The sequence below is a fragment of the Oryzias melastigma genome, linkage group LG7 (genome assembly GCF_002922805.2).
Source record: "Oryzias melastigma strain HK-1 linkage group LG7, ASM292280v2, whole genome shotgun sequence".
Taxonomy (NCBI): domain Eukaryota; kingdom Metazoa; phylum Chordata; class Actinopteri; order Beloniformes; family Adrianichthyidae; genus Oryzias; species Oryzias melastigma.
In genome coordinates, this window is record NC_050518.1 from 16497177 (window position 1) to 16511879 (window position 14703).

Consider the following 14703-nt stretch of genomic DNA (forward strand, 5'->3'; position numbering starts at 1 on the left):
GTTTTAATCTGATCAACATGAGATTTTTTAATAATATGGCAAGTTATCAGAGAGTTTGTCATATTTTTAATCAAGTAGGCACTGAAGTTTTTGCTTGACACAGAACTCAGTGTAAAACAAACAAAGCCATACCAAAATAGATGGGTACCACTGAGGCTAGAGCACTCAAATCGCCGTGGCAACCATTCATTTTGCTGTCACATTTGCAGGCTCCGGACCCTGTCCACTGATAATGTTCCATTTTTAAATAAATCTAGACTGTGGTAAATTTACCTTACTTTGAAAATTTAAAATGAATATAAAGACAAGCAGGTAAATCTAGGGTTTCTGAGTAACAAAGACATAAATCCATCTGGTTGCTAAAATTGAGCCTTCCCATCTTCTGTCCAACATTGGAGAGATGAGTTTTCTTGGGCCGTGGAGGAACTCCTATGTGTCTGCATCAATCCTGTGAGCTGTTCAGCAAAGACAACAACACAGTTTGATTATTTTTACTTATTTTAAATAAAACCCAAATGCAAATAAGTAACAGTGTTCCCTCACTATATCGCAATTCACCGTTGGAAGTCTTGCAGATTTTTTTCAGTGCAAGAGGATTTTTGATACGGAGATTGATGATGCTTCACAGAGAAAAGAAACGTTCACAGCCAGTGCTAATCAGAACAAAATACAATGTTCTCATCATTTCAATGAATCCTGAAATGTTCGTCATGTCTTGTTGTCTCTATTTTGTGACTGAATTTCACTGCAAAATGAACCCATTAGTCACTATTCTGTCTGTGATTGAATAAAAGCTGGTCTCCAACAGACACCTGTCTATAATAAACACCAGGCAGATGCCAAATTTTTTGGAATAAATGCTGGGGCTCCTATTGGAAGATATACGGCAAATTTAATCTGTCGCAGATTATATTTAGAGCGTAACCCTGCAATAAATGAGGGAACACTGTACTAAGAAATACTAAGAAATAATAATAAAATACTCCTCCTGGATTATTTATGAGCAACTTACATTGCTTTGGTATCCTGAGTGGTTCTGTGTCTCCTGACAAGACTTGATGCATGACTCCACGGAACTGATACAGCACCTTCAGGCTCTTCTCCTCCCCGACGCAGGGGTCATAGAAGCCAGGGAGTCCCGACTGGAAAGACAAAGCAATGCAGCAAACTAAATCCTCTGCTTAGAACACTCATGGATTCATCATAAAAGCAAAAACAAATGGAACAAATTAACTACACAGCTGTAAAAAAAACCTTTTAAAAATCCTGGTAATCCTGTCTTGAGGCATTGCTGTTACCTTTGAGGCCTCGGTGAGGATGAGTTTTGAGTCTTTGACCAGACACTGCAGTGGCACAGTCACATCGATGACCTTTGCCCTCTCGTGTTTCCTGCTGTTGTCCGTGACGAATTTGCCGTACCATGCGTTGAGAATGATGAGGCCTGGTGGGAAAATAGAAATGACATTCAAATGATTAAGCCTTTGCTTTGCTGTGCACACACAGACACTATGCAAGCTCATGACCCCCACCACCCCTGCAGGGGAGATGATGCAGCTGCCCGCTTGCCATTTTCTTGTAACATCTGTTGCCACAATTCTAATGGAAACTAAATGAGTTGATTATAGGCCGTATGTCTTTGTTTCCATATGTGAATTTGCTTAAAGACAAACTGAAATGATCTTTTTTTTCTATTGATAAAGCGTTCCCAGCATTATTTTAATTATAATTAAGCCAATTATACTAAAATAAAAAACTGCGTCGTTTTCTAGTACATAGTTTTTGCAGAGTGGCATCATTTCATTAGAAATTTGCCTCTGACTTGTATGCCTGCTCTCATTTCCCATCATCCATCCTCTTCCACTAGCAATATTGGAGCTATCCAGCCGTACAGTTTTAAGCAAAATGCCAGTTTGGATGAGGAAAACAAAGATGGACATGGATCTAGTAGTCTACAAGTGGATGCATCAGAATGACGCTGAGCAGATCGTTTGTGGCCTGCCCATTGAAGTGGTCACAAATACAGCTTCAATGGGGAGGCATAGGCAGAAACTTCAAGATTTCATGTCACCAAGCAATTTTTTTGAAAATTCTTGGTAAGGTTGAGAATGTAGATGGTGGCAGTCAGGCGGCTGTCAGACGGCAGTCAGGCGGCTGTCAGGCGGCTGTCAGGCGGCAGTCAGGCGGCTGTCAGGCGGCAGTCAGGCGGCTGTCAGGCGGCTGTCAGGGAGCAGTCAGGGGTCAGTCAGGTGCCTGTCAGGCGGCTGTCAGGCGAGTACTAGCTAAATTTAATTTAGCCTTTAATCTATGAAAAGACTTTCAACCTGCACTCAAACTCACATTTGTTCCCACTCTACAGAAGGACCAGGTAAAGGAGAATCAAATGTTTTTTTTCTTTGTAAACAAACTGCAAAACTAAACTTACAATAAAGTAAAAGTTACAGAAAAACTCCTAAAACACTAGCATAAATCTTCTGTTGCAACATTAAGTGATGTCAAAGTTATATCTGCTTTTCTGCTGCACCAGAACAGCTTGCACGATAATTTAACGGAGTGAATATGAAAAATATTTTAGGTCAACCGGCACCGTCTGCTCTCTGCCTGACGGAAGAGGCTGGACTGCAGCGGTGGAGGCAATAAACTCGAGGTGCAATTAAAGATTGTGTTTTGCTAGAGGTGACAGAAAGTGCGGCAATTCTTTCAAGTGTAATATAAAGTCTAGGAGCACGTCTTGTTTCACTACATCTTCAAAAGCTGGCCTGCATTGAAAGCCAAACAAAAAGCTGGACTTCTTCTTGTGACGTCCATCAGACAATAGAAATAAAGACGCTTGGGCTGTTAGATTGATTCAGGATGCTGTCTGTCCTATGACAAATTGAAATTACCACACTTTGTCCTTGCCACTAATGCGGCGAAGTCTGAATGATGTCATAGAAATGATCAATGTTGGTCTAACTGTACTTTTGACAGATTAATGCAGCGCCCAAAGCTGCAAATCGCCCGCCTAAAGAGGGATTTAGAGGAAAATGTGCCGATTTCATCTTAAAACAACAGCTCTGAAAGGATCACATATGGAGTTTTACAATCTGGCTGGATGTTCCTACCCATTCTGGACTCTTCGGCTTCAATGATCCTGCGCACAGACTCCTGCATGAGCAAAACCTTTGGAGATAAAAAGACACAAAGAGAAGGAGACATAAACACCACCACCTTACTGCATCCAGCTTCTGTGGATCTTCTGAAAACATTTTTTTTACATCTGATCTAACCTCGTCTCTAAGTGAATGATATTCCTTGAGAGTGGAGCATGAGTACCAACACTCACCGCAGCCTCGGCTTCCTGTTTCTTCCTGGCTATATTAGACGCCGAGCTCTCCCTCTGCTTCTCCAACTCTCTGAAGAATTAAAAGACAAATGGAGAAATAAAACAGGCTAATAAAAATCAGAATATAATGATGCATGTGATTCTATTAAAAATCATATTGCTGCCATTAAGCAAGCTATGCAAAGACGGCGTCTTACTGTTCCTTCTGGGCCCGCACATAGGGTCGAATAATAAGCTGCTGCATGGCGAGGTAGAAAACCAGAGGTCCAACCGTAGCGTAAAATACCGCACTAGGCAGGAGCTGGTCGGTTAAGTGAATGGGGAAGAAGTAGGTCTGACTGGCTCTGTTCAGTCTGCAAAAGGAGAGAAGTTTTATTTCCTTATTGATGTTTGTCTGCCGCCAAAAATGGAAACCATCTAACGTTCTTGAGATTGTTTTTAGTTCTTTAATCCAACAGGCAACAATCAAACATCTGGAAACATGGCGGGAAACTGGAGCGCTTACTTGATTTTTAAAGAAACACCTTGAGGCACTCCGACGCTGACAGTCGCCCCGAGCACGCTGTGTCGACTGATCTTCCTCTCAGCTCCGTACTCCACCACAGTCCCGAAGAACCCTGACCTGTCACACAAAAAGACGTCACTACTCTGAAGAAGTTTTGTTTTTGTCTCTAACTTCCAACAGTTAAATGAAGATTGAAATGCTGAATAATCAAAAGACCGTTACATGAAGAAGTGGATAAAATCAAACTTCTAAGCACAGAGATACTTGATCCTCAGATATATTCTCCTGTGGTTTCACAGTTTACATTCATTTAAATATATGCTTTAGACTTTCTCTAAAGTTGGTAAAGAGACTACAAACTTCCTTTGGTAAGCATCTTCTATGGGCGTGTATTTTGTAAGTTTTTTCATGTGGTCCTAATTCACGATTTAAATAAAAAAAAAAACTCAGAAATGCAATTTTAACCTTAATTTTCTGAATGTACATGTCCTCCATCATGAGAAAAAAAGCTACGAGAATGTGTTAACACTAAAAACATTTTTTTTTATCAAAGTGGGTCTTTAACCCTTCAATGTAAAGATACAATTACAACTTATACTGGAGTTCAACAACATACTTTACTGAGCCCTTGATTTTTGTCTGGTCTTCATCCTGGAACTTGTACTGGTAGCTCATCATCATAAATGTGTGTGGAATGCCAAGCTGCAAAGACAAAAGGATCATGATCATTTTAGCACCTAAAAAAAAACATAACTAGTGCTCATCATGCACTAAATGATTACAGAATTTGATCTGTTGAACTAAATGATAAACCTTTAATCAGTCAGTGGATAGCAGCTTAACCATTGACTGTATATGAGAACTGGACTGATTGACCCCTCCCCCATTGCGTTCCAGGTACTAGAAGGCCCCAAAAAGCCAAAGTCCCATATAAAATGCTATGACTCAGTCATTATATTTATCGGAATTATTGCTCTACTACCTTTATTTAGAGGGTCCATTTCATACAAAATCAACTTTTTTTATCTTTTAAGTGTATTATAATGTTAATTCCTCACCAAAAACAACCCCAAAGCAGTTTCTTATCCATTCACGGTTCTCTGAGTATTCCTCTAAAACCCTGCGCTCTGAGCACCAGCCCCTCCAAACCCACGAAAACGAGAGGGTCCTCACAATGTGATGTCACAAAATGGGGAACAGCCCCTTCCAGGAAGAGTCTGCACATTCCCCTTTCAAGTGGAGTGGGGGTGTAACGGATCACAAAACTCATGAGACACAAAACTCACGGCCTTCCAACAAGCTCACTTCTGATTGTCGAGAGTGGTTGCCATAGAAACATCGACTCAGACCAACCAGGACCAATCACTGCTTACTAATAATATCTGGTTCCATAATGGCAACATCCGTATCACGAAAAAAAGGACCGCTTTACTTCATTTCATTGAAGCTAGAAGAAGTAAGTCTAGTTATATACAGTCAATGTACTTAATGCTTTAAGGTATTAGGAAAAGTCCAGCTACAGTTAAAATCAAGCTTAAGAAAGAGTGACTTTGAAAGTCTGTTGGAGCTAGAAAAATGAAAGCAATAGTTTGGGGAACATGCATCCAGCAGTAATAACTAAATAGCTTTTAATAAAAGATTGGCAAATCTGAAACTACAATATGCATTTATTGCAACAAAGACAACTTCTACAACAATCGACCATGAGGCAGAAAGCTGCAGCACCAAAGGTTAACTCAACATTTGTGTTAAAGTACAGAAGACCAATCAAAGCCTGGAAAACCATGGTTTTAAATGAATCACGTGAGCACAGGGTCAGAGAAATGTCTTCAGGACTACACCGTCTGTATCCTTCATCACTAAAGCCCCTTACGAGCCCTTATACCATCACAACCCCACGCACCTCCTTACATTAACCAATCACTCATGAGCTGCCAAGTTTAAATGTGGTATTGCGCTCCCTGTTCAGCTATCACTGCAGAAGCAAAGTCACAATTTAGCTCCACCACCCACTCCTTGATGATTCATTTCCCTCGTAGGCCCGGAGGGATGGTACATTTCAAGCCGGTGTAGACACCTGGGGTTTCTCCTCTGCTAGAACAAAGCTCGGTTCCTGCAGAATCCGACTCCCTGCCGGGTCTAAGCTTCAAAGTTTCAACTATTTCACATCAATATTTGGACTTCACATCTAAAACAGGCATGAAAGAAAATGAGGTCCATTAAGAATTTACTCAACAATTAGCATACATTCAAAGTCAGATAAGCATACAATGATGCCTCTTTTATGCAAAGTTAAACAGCCAAACTGACACTTACTTGTGTGGCTGTTGATTGAAAGGGAAGCACTAACCTGAAACGCCAGGGTGAAATGGCTGCTCTTAGTGTCCCTCACTATGCTGGTATTCATGGAAGACTGGGTCCCCCAGCGCCACTGAAGATAGCCCATAGTGTTCTTGTCGAGGTGACGGGCAAGCACCGTGGTCACTCCGGGACGCACGCCTTGCGATGAAAACTGGAGTCCACACTGAGCAGTCACAAAACTGAAGCACAGAAAAGAACATTTATGAGCTTTTCATGCTGGTATAATCGCATAAAGACTAGGGCTCGATTGATAAAATCAAACTGAAAGGATCTAAGCTTAATAGATCAATAATCAAACCATTAAAATAGAGATCAAATGCATAAAGCTAAAGTCCACTAGCTTGATGCTAACAAATAATGGAATTTCCCGCTGGATGGCTAATCCTAACGCTCACTCTACCTAAATATACATTGTTAACTAAATTAACAGCTTTTTAGACTCACAGGAATGAATTTCTAAACTCTTTTAACAAAACTTTTTTTTAAATAACTATTTTTGTCATTTTTTGCTCATTTTTTTTTCTTCTTCTGGATTAAAGTGTAAAGCTATAGTGCGATCGCCACCTAGTGGCCAAACTGAAACGCCCTCCAGGAGAGGCAGAACAATGTTTACAATGTTAAAGAAACAATGCAACACTGTATTATTATTATTTCACTAATTCATTTTACAGTAAATGAACGGTTTCAGATTTATATGAATTAGTGCTGCCACCATTAGTCGACAAATCAACGACTAATCGACTATTAAAATAGTCGACAACTAATTTAATAGTCGATTAGTCGTTACTTTATATTATGTGGAGTCCTAGTGTAGTAAAAATTAAAAGTTATAATGGCATTGTGCGAGCTTTTTGGACTATTTTGGCATTTATTAAGGTTTTTTAAATGCTGTTTTGGAGTTTAGCTTATATTTCAGCTACATGCTAGCTATTTAAGCTAATTTTGTATTTTTTAGGCTGTTTTGAAGTTTAGACAATGTTTCAGCTGCATGCCAGCTATTTTGGCTAATTTAGTATTTTTTTCAGTTTTTGAGAATAATTTACAATTTAGCTAATATTTCAGCTGCATGCTAGCTACTTTGGCTAATTTAGGATTTTCTTAGTTTGTTGGTTAATTATAATCCTAGCTAATGTTTTAACTGAATGCTAGCTGCTTGGGCTAACTTAGGCTTTTTTTTCAGTTTTTTTTTTAGGCATTTTACTAATATTTTAGCTGGCTTTCAGCTTCAGCGATTTTAGCTGTCCAATTTCAGAATCTTCAGCTATCAACACTTGCATCCTCAGGTGCCAAATTCAGCTTACAGCATTCATACTGACATTATCGCAGGTAATGTTATACATCTAGTTTTTAGTTAGTTAAAGCTAATGATGGTCTAGATGTGTGTTTTACATCCAGTTTGTGCATGACCCAATTAGTCGACTAATCAGAAAAGAATAATCAGTGATTAGTCGACTTTTAAAATAATCATTCGTGGTAGCATTAATATGAATATCTTCAAAACATATAGTAAATTATTAACCTATTTCTAAACTAATGTTTTAAAATGTGTAAACTGTGTAAACTCAAAATGGAATTTAACAGAATTGAGTGGATCGAAAGAATCAAAAAAAATTGTGAATTGAATCAATTCTGTGAATTATTGGTGATACCCAGCCCTAATAGAGACCCTTCATCTTTTCCTGTTTCAAGTCGTACCAGCGTGGCGTCAAATTGCGAAATATCTTCATTCCGAAGATAGGTCCATGAGCGTCCCCAGCTCCTAACTCGACCTGCGGACACACAAAAATGAAGCTGCTTAAATATAAACAAATAAGGAGAAACGCAGGACGAGTATTTTGTAACCAACACACGTGGAGGTCGACAATTTGGGTCAACACACCTCGCCCCACCCCTTTGTAGAGGTGACTCTTCGTAGAGCCAAGTTGATGGTTCCACCTCCATTTCCATTATGAGTGGACAAGGATCCAGACAGAATGGCTGTGTCTTTGGTTGTTAGAGGAGCCTGTAGTGACACATAAGTCTGAGTAGGAACCACAATATATTTCCCATTATTTAAATAAAAAAGTCCACAAACTTCTATTGATTGGGATATGTGCATCTTGTTGATTTCTACATATGGAAGTCCACCTCCAACCATATCCTCATAGTCCTCCTCATATCTGTCAAAAAGGTCTGTGGCATCAATGCCAACGCTTATCATTCCCTGCAAAAACAATGATAACGCATTGTGTTAATTGAAAATGGAACAAGGAACCTGAATGAGTTCAGATCTAATCTTTTATCTTCCCCCCAGCATACCTTGGGGTTGGTCCTTTGCTGAAGCCTCCTCTCCTCTCGCTCCCTCTGGAGCCGCTCGTACTCCTCTCGGATTTCCGCCGGGCTTCTTCTCCTCTCCACCACCTGCAGGAGGAAGCAGAGAATGTGAAGGAAGCCATGTTTGTGTTCAAATTTGAGGTCGGGTTACACTTCCAAGTTATTGAATTCACACGTTAACTATTTGATTTGATTTCTGAAAGAACACAATTTTATTAGATTTCAATTTATTTCTTAAACTTCTATTTTTCTTGGCGATACTTATTATTTTTTACATAACTGAACATAGAGAGAACTTTTCTTCATCAATTAATAGCTTCTTAAAAATTTGTTGTTTTTTTTATTGAAAAAAAGTTTTGATTCAAAGATTTGCTTCAATCAATCACAATCTTTTGATTAAAGATGGATTCAATATCAATTCATCTATTTTTTAAACCCATCCCTTGACAACACGGTGCACAAGATTACATTATTTATCCTGTAGTTAAAAGAAATATAGTAAGCTAGAGCACAGAATTATTAACGTGTAATTAATCCATTATCAAAGGGTTTGTCTGAGATGACAAAAAGCTGTGACCCAATAAAAAATGACAAAACCCAAATTATAAATGAATCATTTGAGGTTTAATAGCAATAAAATGAAAACAGACGCCAAAGGTTTAGCAGTGTATTTACATTTAGGTGAAGAAAATGACAAAAAAAGTAAAAAAAAAAAAATAAACCAACAAAGGGCTAATTTCAACAATCCAAAGACTTTTGGAGTAAATATTACTGATACACTTACCTCCCATCCTTCAACATCAAGTCCTCTCTTCCCATAGATATCATAGATCGCTCGTGTCTGTGGGTCACTAAGAACTAGAACAAAAAAAATCAATTTTATTATGAATAAACTATTCCTAAAATATAAGTAAATAATGCTATGATCCATCTATATGAAGTGAAGTTTGTGACTTTTAATGTTTTCAATGAACCACACAGGTGAGGTAGCAAATAATTCCAAACTTCTAATAACATCCATTGGTCTCAGTTCGTAATGTGCTGGTTTGTGCCACACTGTTTCCACAGCAACAATGTGCACAGATCTGCCTGCTGTTAATCAGCTTAGCATCCAAAGGCATCAGCTAATGTTAGACTATTCAAACGATGACAAGAAAAAGAATAATAAATCAAGCAGATTCACCTTCATAAGCTTCATGTACAATGTTGAAAAGTCGATCTGCTTGCCGCTTGAGCTCGGGGTCCCTGTGTTTGTCGGGGTGATAGAGCATGCACAGACGCCTGTATGCAGCTTTCAGCTCCTCCTGTGTGGCCTAAAGCGAACAAATGAATCTGAGTAGATGTTCTCGAGGACAAAGTGATTTTCTTCAATTAACAGAATGTCATTAGAACAACTAACCAAATGCGCTTTCCCTTTACAATAAGAGCTACATAATAGTGTTCATTTTATAGTACCATGAGTGTTCTAAAGTCACTGAAATGCGGCACTAAAGTCTATACAACAAAACAGACAAAATGCAGAATTAAAACAAAAACAACAGAAAGCTAAAGAGACCATGCACTCATTTAAAGAAGACTGATATCTGTTAGCCTCTATTCTCCATCTCCTGCCTGTTTTTATTTATTTTTTCAGAGGACCTAAGCTTAACTCTGTATATGGATTGAGAGCAGCAGCGATAAGCCACCAACACCATTTCAAAAGATGTGCAATCCACCACAACAGGCAAAATAAACCTTTTTAAAGTATAGCATTCAGGCTTTTACACATTAAAAATAAGACTTTAAAAAAAAAAAAAAAACACTTGGCTATTTCACAGTCTCTTTCACACTGGTAAAAGGTGCGGTGAACCTGGTGTCAACTAAATAGAGAAGGCTTTTCCCCCCACAACTATACTATATTCATTTTGGAAAATTGTGCACTTGTGTAGCGCTTTTCTACCTCCCTTGAAGGCGCTTTACAGTCACAGTCCCATTCACACACTGATGTCAAACTAACCTATAACCACTAGAGGCAATGTGAGGTTCAGTGTCTTGCCCAAGGACACTTCAACACATGGAAGGGCAAGGCGGAAATCAAACCTGCAATATTTAATCCGAGGTCGACCGCCCTACCAATGCACTACGGCCACCTAATATTTGTTGCTACTTGGGATTCAGTGTTGGTGACCCTATTTCCTATGGGCTTCAGAATTTTTCATAACACAACTCTGTAAAATGAATTTATATTTGAGGCTAAGTACCTTTAATGAACACAAAAACAAAGCAAAAACACAAGCTTTTACTGAAATATACAACTAATGCATTTAGGTTTTATATGGATTAATAAATTCGAGCCTTATTAGATAAGAAAAACGCACCTACTCAGTGGTCTGATCTAACTAAGCAGCCTTGCAGTAGTGTCCGCCTGAGACTGGAATATTGTGGGTTCAAATCCACAGTTGAGTGATACCAAAGACTTTAAAAATGGGGCCTCCCTGCATGACAGTCAACATAAATGGGTTGGATTGGGAGGGATTAAACCACCAAATGGTTTCCAAATGCTGTTGTGTCTGCAGCTCACCACTCCCCTGGAGATTGGTTAAATTCAGAGAACAAATTCCACACACCTTATTGGATGGCAACAATCAGACTTCCACTTCAGAATCCTGGCAATTCAATGGAGCAGTCCAGTGATTAAATATAAAATAATATATATTTTTTGATCCAACTGGTTTTAAGGAGGTAAAAAAAACACTCATGAAATTTTGTTTAACCCCTCTAGTTCTTTATGAAAATTTACAAAAATAAATAAATAAATAAATCACAACTTTAGTGTGGATTTGAAGGATATTTGAATTCATAAAGTTTTTTTTAAATAAGAAAATCCATATTTCAACATAAAAAGTGCACATTTCTAAATAGAAATAACCCATTTTAACATGTCAACTATTCAAGCAGAATGTGAATGTCCTGAGTTCAACTGGTAGCACTAGCCGGTTAGCACATTCCATAACTTATTAGTTTGACAGCCTTCGTTTCAGGATAACAACAACAATATATGACAGACTGATATTTTCTGTTCAAACCTCAAACGAGCTAGTCTCTAAAAAGTTTCCAACCAAAGAGTTGATGCACATTATTCAACGCCGAGGGTCACGAGCTAGCTGGTTAGCTAGCATACACATGGGTCTGCGAGCAATCTTAATACCAAACAACAGAAAGACCAATGACTGATTCATACACGCATCTACCACTTTATCTGTTAGAAGACAGCAGAGGATCATACCTCTCTTCTGACATTTAGAAGGGAATAATAATCTTCATTTGAGATATCATCCTCGTCTAAGGCAGCCGCCATGTTTATGCCCGGTCATCTCTTCTTCGTGTCATATAGAGTGCAGAGCGACTCCGCGTGCACTCTGGTGCCCACTTGTGTTCGGCATGGAGTACTACTACTTTATTTTTTTATTATAATTTTTTTTAAAACTGTAAATTATTTAGCCCAAGTGGACTTGAAATAGTGTCTTACTATGCGCAGTATGTTATATGAACGTAGAGAAAATAACATACATTCAAGCAAAACAAGAATAGAAAAAAACAGCTTTTAAAGCTGTTTAGTGGGCTTATGTTAATGCAAATATCCCTAAAATGTTTATCATAAACTCACTTCTATTGAAAGACTGCTTTTTTTGTTTGTTTCCTTACTCGTGATTACTTGTTTTTCTTCTTTTTTTAAAAAGCTTATTTTAGGAAGACACAATCTATGGGCCATTAGTCCACAGGGGGCATTAATTGCATTCAGATTAAGCAACCACAACAAAGAGAAGAACAGCCCCTGCACACATAAAGATTTTCATTATTGCATCACATTTGTTTAGTTTCTTGTTAAAATCGTAGAAACTACCAGCAAGCATCTGCTCAGGCGCACGTGCTGCAGGCTGCAGGGGAGCTGTCCTTTCAGCACCACCACCTCAAAACAGCTCTGCCTTTAAGTATGAAGATCAACCCTGGTTTCTGAGCATCTGTTTAAGAATACATTTAGATTCCTATTATGAATATTAGTTGCTGCTCCTACAGTAGATTTGGTAGTTATTTTGTCAACACAGATTCCAGATTACTAATATAGGAAACAGTTTTCAAAAGAACGATTGTACAGACAGGGGTGGACTTGAAGGTAGGCAAATGTGGGCGATCGCCTGGGGCCCCCAACGCCTAGGGGGCCCAACTTAAAAGAAAATATCTAAAATAATTTCTGGATCTATGTTGAAGAGATATAAATATCTCATCTTAAGTTACGAACCGGATAATGATAATACACATAAAGGAAATGGTATGATCGAGCCGGGATGGGATTATACAAGTTCACTTCCTCCCACTCCCTTTAAGAGAATCTCTTAGTTATCCTGTGGTGACATGTCTTTATGGATGTAAACTTCTGATTATTGGTTGTATTGCACACGAGTTTCTCATTTTTCTTCTTCTTGATTGCTTGAAATAAACCATTTCTAATCTAATCTAATAATGTTTCATTCCCCCCCCCCCCCATCATTCTACAGCAATGGAATATCCCATCAAGTTGAAGCATAGATATTGGAGTGATGGTGAAAATTATCATTATCATTATAATGGTGCAATAAAATAAGAAAAAAAAATGAAAACCAACATTCTAGCAGTGTAAGTTAAACACGAAAAACAAAAGTAATGTGCAGGAAGACAGTAAAACTGGAAAAAGAACAAAATCAAAAGAACTCAAGAGGATAAAGAAAGTAATTCATTATATAATTCTTTTTTTTCTTCTTAAAATGGACTAATCCATAGTGTCCTGTTTTGTTCCACCATTGAAGTAATCATTCAATCCTTGCAGAAAACCCCATGTTATTGGTCACCTGAGGCCCCCCAAACTGCTAGGTACGCCCCTGCTCAAAACTACTTAACTGAAAAATTGCTTACAGAACTCCCTGAAAACTCAAAATTCACACTTAATGTGTGGAGACGTATTTGCAAATTGATCATTAAAAGACAAAATGTGGCAGGAAAAATGCTATAGCATCTAATTTTGTGTAAAATTTAACATTGCATTAAAAAAATAATAGAATAAAGTGCACAAAATAACTTTTTACGTAATAAAAGCGTGTCCTGTAGACTTGCAGCTCATCTGGATTCACAAAAAAGAAGAATTTTCACAATAATGACGATGATAGAATAAGTGATGCTTTTGTGGTGCGGAGGTGAGGGGAGTTGTGTTGTTTTTCTTTGCCAGTCTCCTCCTCACAGCCAATAGTAAGTTCGGATCGACTCCCCTCTTCTTTTTTTTCCCCTGCTCCTTCTCTCCCTCCTCGTGCTGTCCTCCCCGTGCACGCGCGTGGTACCCACGGTCGTGAGGAGGAGGAGGATGTTGCGCGTGAAGGGGAAATGGCTGCCGAAAACAAGCCGGAAGGTAAGAGAAATATGATGGGATTAATTTAGTGGTGTGAGCGCGGTGCGGTTGTTCGGAGGGCTCGTAAGTGTGCGAGAGGACAAGTGGAGAAATGTTCGGCGGGGAACGGCTCCGCCGTTACGAACAGGCAGCTCAAACGTGGAGACATCACTAGCCAGCTAATATTAGCTTCCATTCTAGCCAGCCACTATTCCCAGCGTAGCCCACATTTAAAAAAAAAGAAAGAAAAGAAAAGAAAAAAACACGCGGACACGCAGTCGGCGCCTTAAAAGTATTGCTTTCCGCTGTTCCACCTGCTCCCGAGCCGCCGAAAGCACCACCTTTTCAAGTAGTTCCCAACAAGGCTAAGTTAATGACAACATGTCATCGGCATCGACCAACTTCTTTCTTCATTGCCCCGCTTTCAAATGTTCGGCGAGTTCAGTTTTTACTCAAATTAACCGAAAACAAAAAAAGCAGTCGGACATCTTTGATGTGCATTTCTTTAATTGTTTTGGTGGCGCGTGCGTTTTCTACTGTTTACGACTCAGAAGAAGAAGAAGAAGAAGTAAACCTCCTCGCGCGCATGTTTTCTTTCTCTTTCTTGCCTTTTTTCTTATATTTTTTCTTTCCAAATGCCAGTTCGTACTACTTGGCCTATATTTAGACTGAAACGGGGCTATAAAATCGTTGTTACGCCTGCTTCGCATATCGCGCTCTGAAATGCCATCACACTAGAGAGAACGGGCAGGATGGAGACCAGGAATTCCAGCAGCATGTCCATTACTCCACTTTCAGGATACTTCC

At 38.9% G+C, this 14703-nt stretch overlaps 2 protein-coding genes across 11 annotated transcripts in view; one reads left to right on the forward strand and one right to left on the reverse strand.

Annotated features, from left to right (window-relative positions):
- Positions 1 to 49: 49 nt before the first annotated feature.
- dnajc11a (DnaJ (Hsp40) homolog, subfamily C, member 11a) lies at positions 50 to 12406 on the reverse strand. The gene is made up of 16 exons (XM_024293869.2): positions 11767 to 12406; positions 9685 to 9814; positions 9286 to 9359; positions 8487 to 8588; positions 8263 to 8391; positions 8068 to 8190; positions 7884 to 7957; positions 6178 to 6367; positions 4444 to 4529; positions 3828 to 3944; positions 3520 to 3675; positions 3323 to 3392; positions 3102 to 3159; positions 1299 to 1441; positions 1013 to 1142; positions 50 to 455 (listed from the first exon to the last, which is right to left on the reverse strand). Exons 1-16 carry the CDS (start codon positions 11836 to 11838, stop codon positions 430 to 432), a joined length of 1680 nt encoding a protein of 559 aa, XP_024149637.1. The 5' UTR covers positions 11839 to 12406; the 3' UTR covers positions 50 to 429.
- Positions 12407 to 12870: 464 nt separating this feature from the next.
- Positions 12871 to 14703, forward strand: part of camta1a (calmodulin binding transcription activator 1a) — a 326262-nt gene continuing 324429 nt past the window's right edge. For all 10 annotated transcript variants that reach the window (XR_004948200.1, XR_004948201.1, XM_024292513.2 and 7 more), the window contains exon 1: positions 12871 to 13917. Coding sequence is in view for 8 of the 10 variants with exons in the window: in XM_024292513.2 (XP_024148281.1) it covers positions 13893 to 13917 (25 nt within the window). In the remaining 2 variants the exon portion in view is untranslated. The remainder of the gene's footprint in view (positions 13918 to 14703) is intronic.

Excerpts from the sequence above, each read along its gene's own strand:
- dnajc11a (XM_024293869.2), bottom strand. The coding sequence starts at position 11,838 with ATGGCGGCTGCCTTAGACGAGGATGATATCTCAAATGAAGATTATTAT. Across the intron at positions 9,360-9,684 it reads TGTACATGAAGCTTATGAAG|TTCTTAGTGACCCACAGACA; the intron begins GTGAATCTGCTT and ends TTTTTGTTCTAG. Across the intron at positions 8,589-9,285 it reads TTGATGTTGAAGGATGGGAG|GTGGTGGAGAGGAGAAGAAG; the intron begins GTAAGTGTATCA and ends TTCCTCCTGCAG.